This window comes from Hydra vulgaris, chromosome 13, assembly GCF_038396675.1.
Source record: "Hydra vulgaris chromosome 13, alternate assembly HydraT2T_AEP".
Lineage (NCBI taxonomy): Eukaryota > Metazoa > Cnidaria > Hydrozoa > Anthoathecata > Hydridae > Hydra > Hydra vulgaris.
In genome coordinates, this window is record NC_088932.1 from 31,164,623 (window position 1) to 31,188,640 (window position 24,018).

At 27.6% G+C, this 24,018-nt stretch overlaps 2 protein-coding genes across 2 annotated transcripts in view; both read right to left on the reverse strand.

Annotated features, from left to right (window-relative positions):
- Positions 1-18,818, reverse strand: part of LOC100211610 (protein dispatched homolog 1) — a 35,853-nt gene extending 17,035 nt beyond the window's left edge. The window contains exons 1-3 of the mRNA XM_065816499.1: positions 18,692-18,818; positions 9,185-9,320; positions 5,242-7,234 (exon numbers count right to left, since the gene is read on the reverse strand). Coding sequence (XP_065672571.1) covers positions 5,242-7,234; positions 9,185-9,320; positions 18,692-18,786 — 2,224 coding nt within the window. The 5' untranslated portion in view covers positions 18,787-18,818. The remainder of the gene's footprint in view (positions 1-5,241; positions 7,235-9,184; positions 9,321-18,691) is intronic.
- Positions 18,819-21,496: 2,678 nt separating this feature from the next.
- On the reverse strand, positions 21,497-22,996 carry LOC136089799 (zinc finger MYM-type protein 1-like). The gene has a single exon (XM_065815888.1). The coding sequence runs from the start codon at positions 22,994-22,996 to the stop codon at positions 21,497-21,499; it is 1,500 nt and encodes a 499-aa protein (XP_065671960.1).
- Between the last annotated feature and the right edge of the window lie 1,022 nt (positions 22,997-24,018).

A 24,018-nucleotide genomic window follows, 5' to 3' on the forward strand; every position in this document is an offset into this window, starting at 1 on the left:
ATTTAACCATCATGGATTATATTGTACGTAGTGTTGTATATAAAAAAATTTATTACTTATTTTCTAAGAAAAGTATTCATCTTGTCTATTTTAAAGTTCGCTTCGCCTAAATTACTATTTTTATTACGCTAGTTTATCTAACTCAAACACTTAACGATACATTTAACAAAAAACAAAAACATGCTACAGCGAACACTTTTTATAACTACCGCAGACTAAATATGATGGGGAAAACCCAATCTAATCATGTAAAACTAAACTAAGTTTAAAAAACTCTGCGGTGAGCGAAAACATTTATTATTTATATTAAACCAGATGTTTTTTTATTATTGAAACCAGATGTTGAGAGCCTAAAATTAGGCTTTCAATCGAAAGTATAATGGCAAAACAACAAATGCTTTTGTTAATATCTCATTCAATAATTTGTTTTGGAAAGTTTAACTAACTTTTAACTTATTTTTTAATTTTTATCTATGATATGAACACAACTTGTCTCAGCACTTGGGGATTCCTTTAATGAAAAATAATATTCTAAAAGTTCTTGAATGAATTTTGAAAAATTGACCATGAAATCTTGAAAAATGTTGAAAAATAGGCGCGATAACTATAATTTACTCAAATTAGGTAACTGTGCTTAAAGTTGTAATTAAGAAAAGTAAATTGTAATTGAGAAATACAACATGTAATTTAGAAGTCCCAATATGTAATTAAGAAACACAACATGTAATTAAGAAATTTTAAAATCTAATTGAGAAAACCAACATGTAAATAAGAAATCACAACATGTAACTTGAAAAACAAAAGTTGTAATTAAAAAATTGTAATATGTAAATGAGAATAAATTATTTGTAATTGTGAATTCAATGTAAGTTTAAAGGTCATTATAAAAGATCTTCTTGGACATGCATTTTAATAAGTTAGTAATATCAAATTTAGCATTTGTATGCACCAGCAATACAGTAATACAGTAATGGAATTGAAAGATCATTGTGTTATTTGTCAATACACTATGAATAGAAAGTTTGTTATCAAATTGAATCCATGCAAGCATTTATTTCACCAAATTTGTTTACAACCACTTCTAGAGCAACCAGAACCACCTTATCCAATTTGTAGACATGAAATACATACAACTGAACAAGTTGAAAAAAAACATGTTTTATCTTTATCGAATGATAGAAGAAAAGTAATTGAATGTGCTGAGCGAAACAAGGATTGGGTGACTTTGGCGCAAACTTTAGGTGTCAAATATAAGACAGCATACAATTGGATCCGCAGCGGAAATTTAAATTTTATTGGAAAAGGTGGTTTTAATCCAAAAAAATTAACCAATAATCAAATCGAAGAAACACTAAGATGGATTGAAAGTGACATTAAAACAAGGATATTAAGACAATTTAATATTAGCGTCAACACAACCACAATTGCCAATTGCCTCGATGGCAGACTATTTTCATTTATAAAAGTGCACAAGGAGCCTACTACAATGATTAGTAATGAAAACAAACAAAAAAGAGCTGAATATGTTAGGAACATTAACGAACACATCACAAATGGTCATCAGATAGTTTGGTCAGATGAAACAAATTTTAATCTTTTTTGTAGAAAAATGCAAGGACGTGCTAAACAAGGGAAAAGAGCAATAATAAAAATTTCTTCTTCAAAAGGTGCAAACATACATTTGATTGCAGCTATATCAACAACAAATGTTGTCATGATGGAAACTCGCAGAGGATCATTTAAAGCAGACTCTTGTAACAAGTGGATGTTGGCTTTGTTTAACCAGTGGATTACATCCAGGAATTGCTTAGAGGATTTGGTCGTCATAACAGACATTGCTCCATGTCACACTTGTTTGAAAGGGTGTTTTGGAAACTGAGTGGGTGAAAATTCACCCACTCAGTTGTTATGATTAGAACCCTACAGCCCAATGTTAAACCAAGTGGAAGCTATCTGGTCCAAAATAAAAACAAATGTTAAAAATATTATTCGCATTCCACCTGTACTCAGTGCTGGGATTATGGAACAACGAATGCAGTATTTAGAAAGAATTTTTACTGTGGCAAAAAATACAATAATGGGAGGTAATTGTACACGCGCCGTACAACATACGACCACGCATTATGCAACGATTTTAAATATGGAAGACGTCCAAGTTGGTGCTTAACTGAATGTTGCAATGATTTTTAATGACGTTATTTAATTTTTAAATTTTAAATTTTTATGTAAATAAATTATTTGTGTTTTATTTATTATTTATCTGAAATCTCAATTAAATTTTTCACAAACAAAAATAAAAGAAAGTTTTAATTGACACGCATTAGGATTTTTCCAGTTACCGCCTAAACCTCAAATGCCTTTTTCATGACTTTTTATATTTTATTGATATTATATTATTATTTCCAGCCTTAAATTACAAAGTATATAAGGACTACAAAATTCAAAATACAAAGAACTCGTAAAATCGTAAGATGTAATTGAGAAGATAAATCTCAATTACATCTTACGATTTCTTATTTACAACTTCCATGTTCTAAATTACATCTTATGTTTCTCAATTACAACTTTCATCTTCTAAATTACATCTTATGTTTCTTAATTACATCTTTCATGTTCTAAATTAGATCTTACATTTCTTAATTACAACTTTCAAGTTCTTAATTACATCTTGAAAAGGTGTAGTAATCGTAATTAAACTGTTTTAACTTTTAAACAAAGTTAAAATAAATATAAAATATGAATAAAAAAAATTAAAAAATTTAATTTTGATATATAAAAAATGTCACATTGATATATTGTCACATTGAAAAATTTAATTTTGATATATAAAAGTGCACAAAAAGTCAGCGCTTTTTTGTCACTTGTAAAAAAAAACTGGCTATTTTTGTAGCCATGCATCCTTATAAAAAATTATTTTTTTCAGATTTCATATTTTTATCAGAAAGATTTAATAAAATGAAGATTTAAAAATTTACTTTGTTTTAACAAAATGGGGCATTAAGAATGTGTCTCTAAACACCTTTTTATATAATTTAAACTCTCATATATTTTAAAATAAAAATATTTTATTATAACTTGTGTTTTATAATAAAATTTGTTACATTATAAATATAAACTTTAACAGTATGTAATTTCTTTCAATAATGTGTAAATATAATTTTTAATAATAACTTTGTAAACAATGTGTATAATTTTACAATCATAAAAGTGCCCCAGTATTATCCTTGCAAATTTTTAAATAGATTAAGTAATATATATATATATATATATATTATATATATATATATATATATATATATATATATATACACACACATGTATTGTTTAATATAGGCTAATTCGTCAATTTTTGCAATCCACTCCTAAAGGAAGATCATTTTTATAGATCCCAATGAACCATATTCATTCAAAAGTTCTCGTAATTTTTTTAAAAAATTGTCTCTGACTTTCCATTCTTCAATACCTTTCTTTATCACTCTTTATCACAACTACTTGATGTTCCACTCTAGCTACCTTTTTCTCATCAAAACACCAATTCTCAAACTTTACTTCTTTTCTCAATTTTTTTTGTATTTTTTTACCTTCTCTGATGACTGCCATATGGGTTGCTGATTGGATTGGTGCAGAAAGATCAAAACCAGCCATCTGAAGTTGTTAACACTGTGTCAGCTTTTCGTGTACTCAACTTTGCTTGACTAACTCATTTAACAGTCTCAACTGTTCACTGTTTAATTTTTCATTTGTTAATATTTATTAAAGGTTTATAATAACTGTCACTTACTTACTCATTACTACTTTAGTGTTCCTTTCTGTATTTATTCAGAATTGAAGTTGATGGTGTTGATGGAACATTTCCAATTTTAATTTTTTCACTCTACCAGATATTTCTAATTGCTTTAAGTAAAGATTTTTATCTTCAGAATGCAACCAAAATCTTCTTTCATTATATTTATAAAACCATCAAAACTATAAGTACTGTAAATTTTAAATGAATGCAACCATAATAGTATTTGTAAAAAAGAGAAAGAGATTCATTTTTAGAATGATGGAACAGAAGCTCAAGACTCTGTTCCATCATTCCATCATTCTGTTCCATCATTTAAAATTTACAAAAATTTATTCATCTTGGTTGCCTGTTCAAAGCGAACAAAAAGTGATGACATTTTACCAAGATCGAAGTATAAAGTTGTATTATTAGCAAATAAAACCATTTTAGATGTCAGAAAGATCATTAATACAGATAAGATACATTACAAGACAAAGGATAGAACCTTAAGGTAGCCCAGAAGTTACTGAAAACAAAGAAGAGTGGCCATTGAGGACAACTATAAAGAAATCCCCAAGTGCCGAGACAAGTTGTGCTCATATCATAGATAAACATTAGAAAATAAGTTAAAAGTTAATTAAACTTTCCAAAACAATTTATTGAATGAGATATTAACAAAAAACTTCTTAATTTTTAATGCCATTTTGTTTCTTGCAAAGGAAAGTTTTGGCTCTTTGACTATTTTTATTTATTAAATCCGGTCTAAATAATGCGCTTATATTTAACATCAATAAAAAAAAGAAAAATGTTTTATAAGAAAAATATTCATCTTGTCTATTTTAAAGTTCGCTATATTAATTATAATTTTTATTATGCTAGTTTATTCTAACTCAAATACTTAACAATAAAAGAAAAAACAAAAACATGCTACAGCGAACGTTTTTTATAACAAATATGAAGGAAAAAACCCAATCAGATTGTGTAAAACTGAACTGAGTTTAAAAAACTCTGCGGTGAGCGAAAACATTTATTATTGAACCCAGATGTTTTTTAACGGAAAAAACTATGCAGATTTGAGAGCCTAAAATTAGGCTCTCAACCGGAAGTATAATGGCAAAACAACAAAAGCTTTTGTTAATATCTCATTCAATAATTTGTTTTGGAAAGTTTAATTAACTTTTAACTTATTTTCTAATGTTTATCTATGATATGAACACAACTTGTCTTGACACTTAGGGATCCCTTTAAAGTTTAATCTGATAATTTCAATCCAGAAGTAAATCTTGCAAAAGTAATCAAGTTTTAAAAATCTGAAAAAATCTATTTTCTAAATTGCGTTTGAGAATTTCAGATTAGCAAGATTTTTTCAATTCAATTAATATAATTAAGTTTACAAAATTATAAATATAAACATACAATGTAAATCATATATATAAAAGAATATGAAAATATCAAATAAAAAATATTATACTTACTTGTTTGTATTTTGATAATAAGTACTCGCAGTCTTCCTAATGTGTCAAAAAGAATAGCATTAGTTATCGGAAACATTTCTAAAGTTGAGTAGAAGCAAGTATTAAACTCAATTTTATCATATGGCAGTGTTTTATTGCAACATTGAGTCTGATCCGGTCTACAAGGACCTTCAAGCAAACTAAACAGATTTAATACCAAATCGCATGATGGAGAAGAAATAAAAAATGAAGCTTTCCTAGCATTTTGACAAAAATGCTGCAGCCATACCTGTTCGGAAGCCAAATCTAGAGTACCTGGTTTAAGGACCAGAGAACCATGATCATCTGGATTAAACTTGTAGCCATTATCAACGGATTCTACACCAAAAACAAAAGTTGCTTCCATTTGATAGGTACCCTTACTAAATTCAAACTTTTTCTTATCATTTAAACTGAACTGTTCAATTGATGTACCACTACCAAACATCTGGAACTCTTGAGATGAGGGTAATTGGAGTCCAGGCTTAAAAAATGTGACTAACAGTCCACCAATACCAATTAAAATAAACAAAATAAGCCAAAAATATTTTAGTTTTCGCAAGATAGTCGGGATAAACTGATTAAACATAAAGTTTGTCAAGGATGAGAACAACATCTGAAACTTTAAAATGAATCCATTTTGCTTTTGAGATGTAGATAGCACCAAATTGTTTGTGCAACAGCACGGCAAACAACGAGCCATGCATTTTTTTAAATACTTCTCATGCAAAATAACAACAACTGGAAAGAATGTAATCATAAGTAAGTAGTTGACTATAATAGCAGTGCCAGCATAAAGACCAAAACATTTTACTGACGTGATGTTTGAAGAAATGTTTGCATAAAAAGCTGCAGCTGTTGTAAAAGATGTTACAAACATTGGAAGAATGGCATGCTTTAATGCGTGTATAGTCCATATGATTAAATACTCCTGATGCAGTTCATAGCTCTTCAATACATAACACTGTTTGGCATCTTTCCAAACTCCCATATAAACAAATGCATCATCTGCTCCAACACCAACAAGAAAAATTAAAGTTGCCATATTTAAAAATGGAAAAAAATCCATGTCAAAAACTCTTCCATAAACAAAATAAGATATTGTGATTGAAATTATAACACAAGCAAGAGTCATTAAACTAATAAAAAGTGATTCACTAAAGTACCATAAAAATAAAACAACAAACAAAACAGCAGTGATTATTAACAAAGACTGGGTTACGATGGCAGTCTCAAATATATAATACTTAAAGTTATAAAAATCAAAGCTACTAATCTGAACACCATACTTCCTTGCCTTAGAAAGATCTGTCAGGTATTCATCATAAAGTGGTTTAAAAAATTTTTTTTGTATATCGCTATTCCACTGTGAGTTAGGATCAACACTGAGTGTAACTGTTAATGGTTTGGTTGGATCATCTACCCAAGCTTTTTCTGCTAAATAAAAATAAACATTGTGTAAAGTCAATGCAACTTCTTGAGCTGACATTGATTCATGCTGAAAACATTTAGAAAAATAATAATTTGCACATTTTAAATCATTTTCTTTGCAACCAGTAATTGTATTGTTTTTGTAAAATGGGATGCACTCAACAAGTAACTTTTTAAACTTATAGACATCAGTTTCATTAATAGAAAAACAATCTGGTTTGTTATAAAAAAAAGCAATGTAGTTTGGAATGTGGTGACTCTTAAATTCTGTTCTGAAATAGTTGTTGTAACCTGGAAAATCTAACACAATTTCTTTGTGTAGTTTACATACACTTTGCATATAAGAAAATAAATCTTTCTGGTCCTTTTGTTCAAAAACAAGCGCACATCCATCAATATTATGCTCTACAGGGTAAAATAAAATTTTATCAGTGCTTCGTACAGTTCTATGAGATGCGTTTCCTGTCAATATTTCATTTTGGTTTAAAAGATTTTTTAAAGATATATCTTTCGATGAAATTATTGTTCCTCGTGGCTCAAAACCCTAAAACAAGTTTCATAAAAACGAGCAAATCAAACTATAATAATATATCTTTTTTAAATATTTCTTTCACTAAAAATATTATTAAGTGAAGACTATAACAAAATGTTAACTAAAATTCTGGAATGCAGTAGTAAATATTTTTTGTAAAAAAAGTTGTAAACATTAAAGGTGTTTTACATTAGTGACATAAAAATTATGTAAATAGTTATTTTATTATTTTATGGAAGTCATGAAGATAAAATTTGTTCTTGGTACAATACCAATTCTTCTGAAATTTTACCAGCTTTTAGTTCTATCAATTCCTAAAAAAATTACGACCATTTCAAAATTACACCATTCCAAAATTTACCTAACTCAAAGTTATGAACTTTTTTTCTCTCATTAATCAATTTAAAAATTCTCTCATTAATCAAATTATTAAAGCCATCAAAGAAGAAGATAGAAATGAAAAATAAATACCAATACATATTAATTAAATCACACCAGCAATTATCTAAACTAAATTCAAAATCAAAATAAACACTATTATTAAACATTATACAAAAAAGATTGATGACTGCTTTAATGTAGCAACGGGTACATATGATAGAGCAGAAATTTGTGAATTTGTTAGAATATGTATTTTAGATTTAGAAAATAATGAAATCAATATTAATGAAAAAATTCTTCATCACAATAACGTTTTAATAGTAATACATAGAAAATCTGGTCCACAGCTTGATAAATTTTTTTAAAAAACTAATTCACTACCAACAAGATTGCAAGCAGCCACTAATAAGTTGGAAGTTACTAGAAAACTTTGAATAATATTAAATAGAAAGAAAATGGTTGACAGAAGACTTAAAAAGTTGTATGAGTCAGGAAAACATGAAGATGAGATAGAGCTCAAAAGCGTTGATGAGCCAGGATAGCTCAGTTGGTTAAAGCGCTGCTAAAAGTTCGGATTGATTATTGACTGTAGCAGCAGGATTGCAGGTTCAAATCCCGGCTCCGCCTACTCAGCGTATGAGTAGTACTTCGGTACGAAGGGAACTCATCTCGATTAGCTCTGCTATTACGATGTTTCCTTCTCGACTTGTAAATAAATAATCTAGTCGAGTAAATGAAAATTATCGTTTATCGTTTATCGATGTGCAAGGAAAGAAACAAGATGAAAAAAAATTTTAAAGCATCTAAAAGGACAGATTCAGTATTAAGATGTGACTTTGTTGAACAACAATGCAAGCAAAAATGAGATTTGGTTGATCGAGTTAAAGACGATAGCTTGCTTGAGCAGCAACCATGATAGTATTTGTAGAAAAGAGAATGAGATGTGATTTTACAACAATATGAGAGTCACTCACGCTTTTATAATATCTCTTTTATATTTAGATCTATTATATACTCCAATATATATATATATATATATATATATATATATATATATATATATATATGTATATATATATATATATACATATATATATATATATATATATATATATATATATATATATATATATATATATATATATATATATATATATATATATATATTATATACTACAAAGTCTATGTATCTATCTATACATTCATATTATACTTCGAAATCTATATATTCTATCTATACATTTGTTATTTACTCTAAAAACCATATATCTATCTGTACATTTATTATATACTCTGAAATCTATATATCTATCTGTACATTTATTACATACTTTGAAATCTATATCTATTTATATATTTATTATATACTCTGAAATATTTTATCATATTACTGTAATATAATAATAAAACATTTCGGATAATAAATATAATTTACATTTATTATCCAAAATATTTTTTTGGGTCTGTTACACTCCAGACATTTATTTAATTTTTTTTAATTTGTAATTTTTTTGGTTATTTAATCAAATTTTCTATATAGAATATTACATATATACAATAACAAAAATATAGATTACAAACTTTGGTAGGTTCTCCAAAATTTGGTAGATCTTTTGCGCCAAGAACTTTCCATACACTGAGCAGGTTAGTTAAAATAACCACTATTAATAGTAGTATTACAACAACAGAAGGATATTTGACTAAAAAAGTTGCATATCTGAAATAGAAGTAATATATTATTAACATTGCAAAACAACAACTAACACTAATCTCTTTACATTTATAATTTATTTTTTTGGTTGTAATTTTTTTTATTTCAAAAATTTAAGGAAACAAAATGTATATAAAAATCTTAAGATAGATAAAAATATATATATAAAAATGATAAAAAAATCCTAAAACATTTTTTGATAATTTTTTAAACATCCTCACTTCCAACAGGGCTGCAAACAACCACTATTAGAGTTGAAAGTTACCAGAAGTAAAAAAGATGAAGTTTATAAAGCAAGATAATTTACAGACTTAACAGATTGGAAATTATATGAATCAGTAAAACAAGATGAAGGGAGCGAATTCCAAAGAACTGATGTTTAAGGCAAAAAACTAGATAAAAAAGAATTTTTGGAGCACTTAGAAGTAGTCATAAACTTGTTAATTGAATGACGAGTAACATGAGAATGAACTTTAGTAGATTACACACGAGAATTTAGTAGATGGCACAAGAGACGTTAGCTCTTTAGAGTAGCGCCAATTATAGTATTTATAGAAAAGAGAAAGAGAAGCAATATTACAACAACATGACAATGGTTGAGGGTTAGCTGCAAGAGCAGGTCCAACTATGTTTACAATGCGTTTTGCACCTTGTCTAAATAAGAAAGATCATAATTGGAAGATCCACCCTAAAATAGTTGTAAAAATATTGAATATTATTAAATATATATAATCACCTACTGTGTCAAGGATTAAACAATGTTATACAAAAAATAGTAGTATTTTTTGTATAACATTGTTTAATCCTTGACATGGTAGGTGATTACAAAAATTATACTAGTTTGCACTTACCGTTTGTGGAAACATTTTTTTGACATGTTTTATTTTGTTTATTTTTTTCTCTAAAAAACCATTTAGGTTAATCTAAATTACCAAGCAAAGAAAATTTAACCCAAAGCAAAGATAATTTAACCCAAGCAAAGGTAATTTAACCCTAGTAATTTAACCCTATTGATTTGATATGCTTTTTATACTTTATTTATGATATGAATAAATTATAATAATAAGATTCAAGATTTGAAAAAGAAAAAAAAATATTCTGAAAAAGTTATAAAAGATAAGTTGATATATTCCAATAAACAACTGCAGGAGCACGTACAGCTATAAATTATGGCAAAGTATTAAACAAGAACACAAAAAAAAGTGCATAAAAAAAAAATATTTAAGAAAAAACAAAGTTCTAATTCAGAGAAAATCTTTAGTGGATTGTTTTTATAAAACTAAAAAATCAATGTTTCTTTTATTTAGTAATCAAGTTTATGCATTTTTTTTTAAGGTAAATAAAATTAAAATCAAATATATGATTTTTTCATTCATGGTAGGTAAAGAATCAATTACACTAAGTGGTGCAATATCACAATAAGTGAAGAAACGTACTAGATCTTACAAAAAATTAAAAATAACATTAAAAAAATAATTTTATTCATATTTGAATAACATAAATTAGTCTATAATTGAGTATAATTTATTAATCCGAAAACCCTAAATTTAAATCTGTTACGGTTTTGGAGTTATGAAGTTAAAAGTTTTCTTAAAGTTACAGTAGGGGAAGACATGACCCTAACTGTATATAAAGTTTACATATTACTATTAAAAAATAATTAACAACTAAAAAATATAACAATAAATAACTAACAAAAAATAATAAGTAAAACTATATTATGCTAAAAAACTGAAAAAAAAAATCATTACTACAAGACCGCATAACAGCATAACTACATAAAGCTAACTAAAAATAAATCATAAATAAGTATACTAAAAGAATATGAAAAAATAAAAATAATCTTGGTTTGCCAAGCATTTTCTGATGCTTTTTGTTGATGTTTGAATAGCTTTTTTTATTTATTTCTTTTTTATCTATTTTTTTTTCAGATCAGAAATAACATCCAAAAGAGTGTATAAATATAGAACAAAGAGAAAGGTTGTTTCAAACAAATGCCTTCATAAGATTTATATCTAATATCTCTATTGATAATTGTTATATTGATAAAAAATGAGTTTTTAGGAAACAAAGTGTAATAAGTTAGTTGTCATTCACTTCGGATCGAATTTTCATCACAAACAATTCAACGGTAGAAAGTTTTTGCTCAGACAATATTTGTTAGTGAGATAAGTTTAAGATTGGCTATTCTCTTTCCAGTAGCTTCATAGACAAACATTTCTTATGAAATGACTTTGAATTTGTTGTTTGAATTGTGGCACTGTTTTTTGCCCAAATGCTTAATTGAATCCTTGAGTTCATCTTTAAGTCAAAGTAGATTTTTTTTCAAGATTTTCTGAGTTACACACTTCTTGAATGAACTTTAAGCCCTCTCGATTTGCTGGAAAAAGCTTTAACAACAAATTTTTGGCAGTCTTTTGAAGTACGGACTTCAAAGACATTTTGAAAGCTTTATGTTCTTCAATGTCAGATAAACATTCTGAATTAGAAAGATATCTTTACAAATTTACAAGATTGCTCTGGCTTCTCTCTTCAAAACATCTCAAAACTGCACTTTTCTTTGCTATGCAAAGAGTTGAACTTTGTTGTTTCAGTCTGTTTACAAGAAACTTTAAAATTCTCTAAGCAGTAAGAAGAGTTGTATCCTATCTGCAAAGGACTTCTGCTGCTAACTTGACTGGTTTTTTATTTGTAAATATAGAATGAATTTGTAATATAGCTTTTTTTTTTTATTTCAATTAAGTTTGTGCACTAATTTTTTTGCTTTGACACTATTGATCAGCAAGAGTCTTTTCAATTTTTCCTTTTCAAGTCATTTTATTCAGTAGTCTCTGCGAATATTTTAGAATTTCATCTTTTTTTTCCTTTCATTGCTTGCTTACACCCTGTGCATATGAATACAGACAGATCATTTCTGGAGATAATGAACTAATTGATGTTCCTGGTAGTGCATTGTTATGTACACCTGATTGTAATGTTTCAAACCTGATTTTGGATGAAGGGGATCAATTAAATATGCAGAGTAAAAATAATTTTCAGAAAAATTTGAGAAAAAAAGTTAAGAGTGTTTTTAAATGCAGATATGATATTTTTCAATGAAAATGTTCCTAAATTTGATATGTTAATTAAAGCATTTGAATTTGATGCGTTAAGATAAGATTAATTAGTTTTGTACTTCATGCTTTTATTTTTCTGCCGAAAATTTAAACTTACAGAAAAGCAAACAGATCAGTTATCAGTTAATTGCAAACTCTAATGCACTTATCTTACACAAATAATTTTTGCTAACTCTTGCTAACATGACAACAAAAAATCTGGATAATCAATATGGATACAAAAAATTTCACTTAACTGAAACATTTTTACATAAGGTTACCAATGACATATTCGACCTCTAAACATCATCTTCAGTATTAATGTTACTTGATCAAAGTGCTGCATTCGACACTATTGATCAGCAAAAACTTCTTGGACTATTAACTAGTGAAATAGGTACAATTGACTCAGCTCACAAGTGTTCAAATCATTTTTAGTTAACTGTATCCAAAAAGTTAAAATTGGTAACTCTTATTCCAAGAAACAAAATGTAAAATATGCAGCATGCAGCAATGCACAGCCTTAGATCCACAATTCTTTAATATTTATTTAATACCACAATGAAAATATCTAAACATATTTAATGTTAAAACTTTTGGATACTCAGATGATTATCAAACTTCCTTCATCTTAATGTAGTGCAATAGTCCTGGATACACCAAAATGTCTTGGATACATTTCTAAATGGATGAGTGAATCATTTTAAAGAATTAACCAATCGAAAAAAAAAAATTAATTATGGCACCACCTAGCATTCAAAAAGGTATTATTTTTACAGGTACTTTTGTTAACAAGGAATGCATTAGATTTGTTGTCTCCGCAAAAAGTTTAGGTGTGATACTCGACAATGAATTATCTTTATAAACACAAATAAATAAGATTGTTAAAAACTGTTACAATATTATGAGCAAAATATCCAAAATAAAACAATTCTTATCGCACATAAGATTTGTGCAACATAGTATGTTCACTAACATTTTCACAGCTAGATTATTACAACTCCTTCTTCTTTGGAATTGAAAAGACACTAATCAATCTGTTCAAAGTTGTGCAAAAAGTCTAGTATTCAAAACCAGAATAGAAAATCAAGTAAATGACTAGAAATTTAAAAAATTGAAAACTGGCTAAAAATTAGAAAAAGAATCAATTTTAATGTCCTTTTAATAGTCCACAAATCTATTATCCTGAAAACACCAACATCATAATGCACATTTAATTCTCTTCTCAATGTCAAAAAAAAACAACATTATAATTAAAAGAAAAAAAAAGCAGTAATCATTTTGGTAACCGAGCATTATCCCTCTATGGTCCTAAACTTTGGAATATACTTCCAAACATCATCTGTGATGAAAAAAACACAACTATTTATAAGAAAAAATTAAAATCTTTTTTAATGGTAAATGGAGAACTATTCCACCAGAACACTCTTGAATATCGAAAAATTTACTAATATAATAATTTGTTGGAAAATGTTTTGCCAACTTATCCATTATTCTGGCAAAACGCAATTATAATAATTTGGCAATTTTTTGCTATTGGAAAGACACGAGAAACAATGTGCAAACTGCAATTCCTTATATTAACTACACCAGTACATTATTTTTCCTTTCTATGTTTATCTAAAAATTTTAGAACAATTCAAATTCACTATCCATTGATACTTGAATTTGTTTCCCATGATTAATGTTGTATCAATAAATTTGTCAAATTCTGTGAATTAGGGAATCTGAGGAATATAGTAAACTGGGCCAATTACATAAAGTCACAAGCATGTTATTAATTTCAACTTTACCTCTGATACATTTCTTTTATTACTATATTAATTGGAACACACACTTTCACCTCTGATTATATGCACCTTGTTGTTTTTTTAATGTTATTTTAATTTTTTTTTTTGCTTTTGCATTTAATCTATGATGGAGAGACTTATGTTTTGCCTGATGAACTAGTTAGCAAATTATTAAAAAAACAAAAAACTTTTAAATAAATATTGCAAAACTATTTTACATTCCTTCAAAACTAAATTTAAATTATAAATTAAACAAAATTTATTTATCTTAATTAATATAATTAATATAAAACATATTTAATATATATTTATATAAATTATATAAAATTAATTATTAAAAAAAATTTTCTAAGAAAATTATTAAAAAAAAAATTTTTATAAAATGTTCTGTTTCTTTAAATGTTCACAGTTGCAGTTGAACCTTTTTTTTTACAACCTTATATTTTCTGAATAAACATCACATAAATGATGTTAAAAGATAATTTTAAATATTCCAAAATAAAAAAGCTTTTGCTTTTGTAAAACTGCTGAGCACATACGCAAATCGCCAGTTCCTATGTAAAATGCGAGCTGTGTAACAAAACACTTTTTAACAAGGCCTGAAGTTTAAAAAACTTAAGCAGATATGTACTTATTTAAATTGATAGTAAAATGTCATTTAAAGTCAGAGCTTGAAAAAATTAAAATAAAGTTTTTGAGCTTGATGGTGGATTAAAACCCACTTAAAACCCACAAAATTGTCAGATGTTTTTTTTTGTAATGATTTAGCAGTTTTTAGGCGGGTACTCTAAATAGGTGTAACCAGGGGAAATTTATAGGGACTTGTTTTACCTCTCCCCCCAAAAAAGACAATTTTTGCCCTTGAGTGCAACTATATTGTATAGAAGCATTGCATAGAAATTTATAAAAGAAATATTTAAAAACCACAACATTTTATCAATTCAATTGTAAAAATCATTTGTAAAAAATCAATTCAAATGTAAAAAATCCACTTATATAATGTTATGTACAAACATCTATTAGTGTAAATGTCAGTACTAGTAATATTTACACTTACAGAATTGCGGATTGTATATTTAAGAATTGTGCATGTAAAATATAAGAAAACTTTCAAAACTTTTCTATTAAAAACCGTTTTGCTTAAACTACTTTGTTTTGAATTTTTGTATTCATGTTATTTTATTTTAAAAAATTTGGCAAGATCAAAAAATACAAAAAATATTTTATTATTTAAGTGGAAGACTTAAAACTTTGATCACCGATCATTAAGAACATTACAACTAATCGCTGAGCTAATTTTTTTCATTAATAACTTTTTGCAGAAAAGTTGTTGCAAGTAAAGTCTAATAGATAAAGTTAACTTATTTGACATACCTAACTCCCCGTGACCCATTTTCCAGTTCTTCTTTTGCTTTGTAAATAAATAGTCTTAATGAAAGCTTAAAATTTTGTTATAGCTTTAAATTTCAAAAAACTTGAAAGAAATATCACGCATTTGTCATCTATGTTAGAGATACTTGTACTAAGTATTTATGTGGATAAGTAAATAAGTGCACCTAAGGCAGTAAAGAGACAATTTTATTTCTTAAAAAAGGAAGTTGTTAAATTCAGAGTTTTTCTTTCAAAATAAATAAACAGGGTAAGAGTTCTAATAACCTCCAAGTATGCGATAAAAGTGTGCTAGTTAATTATTTTTGTTTTAAGACTATAACATACAAGTTTAATGTACTACATCAAACATTAAAAATTTACTACATTAAACTTTTTTTAAATGTATGTTAATCTTTTTTTCATAAGGCAAGTGAAAGTGCAACAATATATTTTTTTAAATAAATGGAACTTGGAAAACCTAAAATAATCTTTCACAGCAAAATCAATAGTAAAGTAATAAAATAATTTTTTTTTTGCAATTAATTATATTTTTTTATATTACTTGCTAACTTTTTAAAAATAAATCATTATTAGTTGCAAAGTGAAATTATCATTATTAGTTGCAAAGTTAATAATAATATTAAATTTAACATATTTTACTTCATTTATATAAATATTGAGAAAAGAAACTTAATTTATATTTTAAATTAAAATTTTTTAAATATGTAATACTTAATTTAGTTAACAAAAAAATATTAAAATATATATTTACTAAATAGAATTTTTCATTTGATCATGTTTTGCGGTAATATATTATATTGCAGTAGTTTAAAAAAGTTAATGTCCTTGAGATAAAAAAGAGAACTTTATGTTGTCAAATTCACATTATGTAAATGCGTTATGCATGTTTAATTTAAAACAAGAAAGTCATGACAAAGAATTTCGAGCTAGCAACAGTTGGAAATTCTTTGTCAAGAATAAGTGAACTTCTGAGTTTTAAATTATTTTTCAAATGTCATTTGAAAGTGGCTGTACATGATGTGATAATCTTCAGAAAATGCCTTTTCAATGATGATTAAAGCATTGAGGATAGAGGACAGATATTTTCCGCCCTAGGACTATTTTGCAGTAAAATACGAAGCTGGTTAAGTGATAAAAGTTTAGATAATTTAAGTTCGCTTTCTACGAACTTTCTAACAATAAAATAAATTATTTTATGTTTTAATTTTTTTACTGTAATATACTGAATTTAGTAACATTTTTTTCTTTAATTTTGTAGCATAAAATAATCCTGTAATTTCTCAGGAAATTCCGAGATTTGATTTTACAATCCGAATCCGGGATTAGTAATTTTACCATTTTTTGAAAACTGTAGTTATTATTGAAGGTCCCAGTAACCACATAAAAAAATATTACTTAGCATAAAAAGCAAGCAATATGTACATATCAACCAAGGTTATTTGTAATACAGTCAAATATAGCTGTTTTTAAATGACAACTGATACTGGTTATTGTGACAGTTAGGTCTAGTGGTATATTATTTTTCATTGAATGATGAGTATGCGCACATAAATAAAACTTTAATTCCCAGAAAAAAGTTTTACAGTTTTAAAATTAATATTATTTTATGAAAAAATAATTGCCATCATATTTTCCATATAAAGATTCCAGTTATTTTTGAATTTAAAAGCTCAGGTCAGGTCACAATCAAAATCATCATGATAACTTGCTACTATACCCAGTCAATCAAGAATACCCTAAAGTAGTAAGGTAGATTTTGAATTATTTGTCAAAACTGTTATGTTTGTTATGATTTTAGGACTAATTATCTTTTAAGACTTGATTTTTTTTGCAGGTGCAAAACCTTAAAAGGAATCATATTCAACGCCCAACAAAAATTTTTTTTTTGGAATTACAGTATTTTTGATTGGCAGGGCAGTACTGGTAACATGAAATCTAGTACAACCTGAAACATATCCTGGTGTAGTGTAGGACATGATTTTCGGGCTAAGGTATTTGGAGTTAACTCTGACTTAATACACCCCCTACCTTGGGTCTCATACCATTACCATAGCTTGTGCTCACTTTCTTTATGTTCTTAGATGGATCTTGTCTAGTTGTCTAGTATGATCTCACTAGTCTAGCATGATCTCACTAGTCTAGTATGATCTCACTGAAACTTTTATCTTATACTTCTACACCAAAATCAACCTATTGTCAGAATTTTTTTTAACGTAAGGGCTGGTAATTCTTCTATGATTTTTTTATAATTGTCATTGAAGAAAGATCTTTTGTCTTTCTGCTGAAAGCATCTCGAGCACATTATCCTAGATTCAAATATGCATAAAAGCCTTTATTATTTATTCTAGGTTTTAAATCAAGCCTTACTTTACCTCATGGTTTTCTCATTCTTATGCAGTGGCTATTGCTAACCGTAATTTATCTTTATATTAGAACAGCTTTCTTATAAGGCAGAACTATTTCCAAAGACCTTTTACTATAATTTATCACTTAACTTTTTATAACTACACTCTTCTTAACATCTTAGAGAAACAGGTTAATTTATTGTTAGACAACTAAATCTCTTTTAGGCAATAAAGAAAAATGAGCATTGTAAACATAGTTAGCCTTGCTTAGGCAGTAAAACTTAAATTTATTTCATTATCACAAAATAAAGAAAATGAGAAAGATATAAGTTCGTTTTACTCCTAATAAAGTTGAACTTCCTGACAAGAAATTAGTTACAAGGTACTCTGAAATACACAATTGGATGCACTAGAATAAGGTAAAACTAATTATAAGCACCCTCAAATAAAAAGATTACTTTAAAGATTAGATCCTGTAAATCTTGTATTATATAATTTAATAAAAAATATTTCTGCTAAAAGTTTACTTAAATATAAAATAATTACAGGTTTCTTAATTTTGACATGTAATTACCCTGTTTGACCTTATCATGATGCATCATGATTTATAGTAATAATAAACATAAAAAAATAAATTATATCTTTGAATGGTTTCACTATAAGTATTTTATTGTTTTGTGATAATTAAAAAAAAAAAAAAAAAAAGAGCTCTACTTTTCGTTTTAACATATAAAACTGCATAAAAAACATCATACGGTGTCATCAATTTTGCAAATCTATTGTTTCTCTCGTTTAACCATTTTTTACAAGACACAACTTCATTTTGATTAATATTTTCTTCACTATTCATTTTATACCAAATTTAAATATTCAATCTAAATATATACATAATAATTTATTTTTATTTGGTACTTTTTTTATATTCAATGACAAAAAATATATTTTATTATTTTAATTTTTTTTTTTTGTATTAATAATTTTTATAATAAAAAAGACCAAATAATATTATATATATATATATATATATATATATATATATATATATAATATATATATACATATATATATATATATATATATATATATATATATATATATATATATATATATATATATATATATATATATATATATATATATATATATATATATATATATATATTATATATATATATATATATATATATATATATATATATATATATATATATATATATATTTATATACACAATAAAATTTATATAGTAAATTTTTTCACTTTATAAAATATATAATTAATTATTTTAACGCATTTTTATTTTCACACATTTTCCAAAAAATTTTATTATATTTAATAAAATAATTCTTACTAACGAAATTGTTAAATTTGAAACAATTGTTTTTTTTTCCGGCGCCAAATAGATATAAAAATTTATCAGATCCTGAAATATAACTCTATATTTATTAAGAATCATCCTAAATAAATAGAGTTTTTTCAGGTTTACTTTTTAAAATCTTTTGAAGTCAATTAGAAAAAACTTTAACTCTTATTTTATTCGAGTCCTGGATAGAGGTAGAAGATGGAAGGTAGAAAAAAGATTGGGGGTTTTTCCGTAGCTCTTCCGGTGTAGATTGCACCGTGCCCCAATAAAAATCGCATGATATATTTACCGTGCAGTTAAACAACGCGTAGGAGCTTATTACCCCCTTTAAGAAATTTTTTACTCTCTTTACTCGTTTTAAGAAGTTTTGTTTATATAGCGCTGTTACATATTATATAGGGCTATTACAATTTTTATGTTTATATAGGGTTATTTACACTTAAGCAAACTTAAGCTTCATACAGTAAAAGTTTACATGAGTTACGTATAGTAAAAGTTACACTTTTACAGTTTTTACACAGTTTTATCATAAAACTTTTTTTAAACAATTTATTTTTCATTTCTACTTCTTTTTGGACTAAAAATCGTTAAAGAAATAAAAATTGTTACATTATTTTTTAATAAAAACTGATAAAATATGCACTTAAATCTTATAATTGTTAATGAATAAGCCTGATAAAGATAATATTGTTTTAAAGTTAACAAAGTTAATTCCCGGTTAGTCGAATACCGGGAATTAACTTTGATAGTTGTGTTATACAGACTTCTACTTGCTTCATATTACCTTTTGTAATTAAAGCACTTTTGCAGCAATCGTTTTGACTAAAGTTTTCTATTATTTGTCTTTTGACATTTTTCACATCTTTTATTCGGTATGCGACATCATGTGACAAAGTCTGAAAATTTTGTCAAAAGTCTGAATATATTAGAAAAAAGTCTCAGCATTTCTTCAACACGTACCTGATGCACAAACAAAAAGAAAGTTTTAAACAACAATAAATTCATAATAAACAAAGTTCTATTTTGTTTATAATATAAATAAATTTATTCTAGAACTAAAAAAAATGTTGATACAAATTCTAAGAAATAATAACACAGCAAAACATGTTCATACTGCGCCACTCTTAAAATACTAAAAAAAACGTGGCATAAAATTTGGGCAAAGAAAACGGGTCCGTTAAGATCGGATTTACGCGACTTACTTTTATCATCTCATACCAAAAAAATCGAATTTGAATGTGATGGGTGGTGCTATTAATACATGTATGACCAGAAACTTTAGACTCAACAGAGACATCGCTTCCTTCATGAAAAAACTTTATAATGCTTTGATGTTTATCTCTGCTCCAAACCACTTTTCTCTATAAAAAAACAAAAAAACAAGCCATAAACCATAAATACAGTGAGAATCAAAACGAAAAAGGATTCAACAATAACAGTTAAACCAGATAAAAAGATTTTGATAATTTCTTTTTACTTAAAACATTCACTTTCTTGTGTTTATCTCGTTTTAATAAGATAAAAATAGAAAAAAAATTTTAAACATTAATGAAACAAAAATTTACCTTAGCAGTTTTGTTTACATGATATAATTAATTCATTACAATTATAAATGGTTTTGTTTGTCTTGTGAAATTGGTTTTATCACCTTTACTTAAAACTTTTTTTAGATACGTTTTATATTTTAAATAACTAAATATATCTACAAATCTAGTGCGCATGTCTTATTTATATGTAACTCCGCTAATCAGGGCCGTGCACAGGATTTCAGGGGCCCCGAGCATCCTTCAGTTTAGGGGCCCACCCCCTTTACTCCAAAAAAAAAAGGCCTCCTTAAATTTTTTCATTATATTACTGGAATATAAGTATAGTTAAATAGTCCAGCTGTTGTTTCTTACAATATTACTTTTCTTGTCTTTTGTTTAGCAAACTTTTCAATCACATCATGGAAATCAATATTTTTTGCTAATAGACACTCGATACTCAAAATGGCGAGGTCACTTGTTCGTTCTTGTCCCATAGTTGAGCGCAAAAAATTCTTGATGAGCTTCAATTTACTGAATGAACGCTCACTTGAAGCCACTGTCACTGGAATTGAAGCAAAAATACGCAATGCAATTACTATATTTCTAAAGAGTTCTCCAAGCTTCATTTCAGAAATTTTGTTTAATAAGTCAAATGGGGCAAGAGGTTCCTTTCCTAAATTTGCAGTATGAATTTGTTTTCGGTCACATCACAAGAATATTTTTGCAAAAAATGTGAGCAAGCACTCTTGATTTCTGCTTCAGACAGTTTTTGATACTTCCACAAAAAAGAGAATATAGAAAGGATTTCTTGAATTGCTGTGAAACGTGCAGTAAGTCCACCAATTACAGAATCAAAAATGTGATAAAAAACCGTTCTCCAAAATGTTGCCTCCTCTCCTGATTCTGCTTCTGTTAATTCCGTAATTTGTTTATCCCCTTTAATTTGCTCCCCAAAAAAACTTTTGCGTTTCACTTTTCTGTGGATTGGAAATTCAGAACTGATTTTTGCAACATCTGCAACTAACTTGGCTTCTTCTAAAATTGTGGGCCATTCCTCCCGAACAGATTTGAGTTGACTAATCGATGCTTCAATATTTTCCACCTCAATATCAATAGTTGCTTTTCTTGCCTGAATGATCTGGTTGCAGCGGTCAATCAGTGTGAGAACTTTCAGCCAAATTCCAGACATGAGAACACATTTGAAGGAGCTCATATATTTTAGGGCACCTCTAATCTCAGTTTTTGCTTTAGGCGTGAGATTCAAGCTCTTAACTTCTTTCAAAGATTCAATGATTTGGCTCAAGTGATTACAGAAAGGGCGAATGCTGTCAAGTCTCTCAGTCCATCGTGTTCCTGATTGTCCATGCAAAGACACACCGTGAAGTCTCTTTTGCAATATTTCCCAGCGTTGCGGACTAGCAGAAAAGATCGTATATACGGTTTGAACAGTTACAAAGAAAGTCTCAGCATCTGTACAGCTTGAGGCAGCATTCTGTCCACACAAATTCAATGAATGACAACCACAGGGTGAGAATACAGACAATGGGTTCTTCTTTTGTAGGATTGCTTGAACACCCTTATATTTTCCTGACATGTTGACTCCATTGTCAAAGCCTTGGCCACGGCAGTCTTCAAAGCAAATTTTTAATGTTTCCAAAGTTTCCAGAATTAATTCCGCAATATCAGATCCAGTCTTCTTGGCACAATCTGCAAAGATCAAAAACCGCTCTTCAATTAAAAATTTTCCAGGTTCTTTTTCATGTACATATCGAATAACAAACGAACTTTGTTCAGTATGGCTCACATCAGGAGTGGCATCAACCATAATTGAAAAATACTTTGCAGACTTGCACTCTTCTATAATTTGCCTGCGAACCTCAGCTGCACAAAGGCCAATTAATTCATTTTGAGAACGATTTGACAAGTAATGCGCCTGAAGACGTTGACCCTTGTCCTGTGATTGTTTAACTTTTATCACATGTTCCTTAAGAATTGGGTCATAATGCGAAATCAGTTCCAGCAGTCCTACGAAATTTCCATTATGAGAATCTCCAATTAGGTCAGATTTTCCACGAATAGCCAATCCACGTTCACCAAGAAACAGAATCACATCCAAGGTTCGTTCCAAGATTTTTCTCCAGGTGTCAGCTTCATTGAGAATTTGGCGATTCATTAAATGTTCAATTGACTAATCAGTTTTCATTCGAGCTTCCAATTCACGCCACTGAATGTAGCATTGTTTATGGATTTTCGAATGCTCATGTTCAGGAATTCGACTGATGAGATTCTTCCACTTCTTTTTATATCCCCATCCTCCAATCATTGCAAGGGATGAAGTCATGTGTGGAAGTTGATTTCTAGGTAAAAATAATCGGCATGGAAAACAAAACAATGCTGTCTTTGCTGGGCTAAATACAAGCCAATCCCGCGAGAAAGATTCCCCATTCGGCATTCTGCTTTTTAAAACTGACATTGGAAATATGTGATTTCCATTATCTTTTGGCATATCCAGTGGGAAAGGAATGTGACCAGCCATGACAAACTTTTCCAGCTGAGAAGGGGAGAAATTTTCTGTTTCAAATTCACCAATGTCAAATGGCTGCAACAATGCTGGTCCATCACTGCTAGTGGTCCTTGTAGAAGTATTATCACTACCACTAATTTGACAGTCTTCAAAAGTGGCTAATTTCTCTATACTACTAGCACTATTACCAGAAACAGAAGATTGGATACTACCGCCATATTTTTGCTTCGTTGAGCGAGTGTAAAGGGCATCTGATGTTTTAGGAGTAGTTGTAATTCCAACATCAAATAATGTATCAAATAATACTTTCGTCTAATAGATATATATACATATATACATATATATATATATATATATATATATATATATATATATATATATATATATATATATATATATATATATATATATATATATATATATACACAAAAACATTTTTTTTTTACTCATAATAATCAGGATAAGTAGATGTAGCATATAATATCTCATCCGTTTTTAAAAGTTTAATTTGTTTTTATATAATTTCAGTTTGTTTTGTTATTATCCCAGAAATAAAATAAGAACGAGAAAAAAGAACGCAAAACGGATGAATGCTTTCCGAGAGAGCTTGAGAAGATCTGGAGAACTCCTCTCTTCCCCCTTACCCCCTATATCTACCACTTTAAAACATG

What these genes read in the sequence shown, in the direction of transcription:
- LOC136089799 (XM_065815888.1), bottom strand. Translation starts at nt 22,996, where the DNA reads ATGAATCGCCAAATTCTCAATGAAGCTGACACCTGGAGAAAAATCTTG.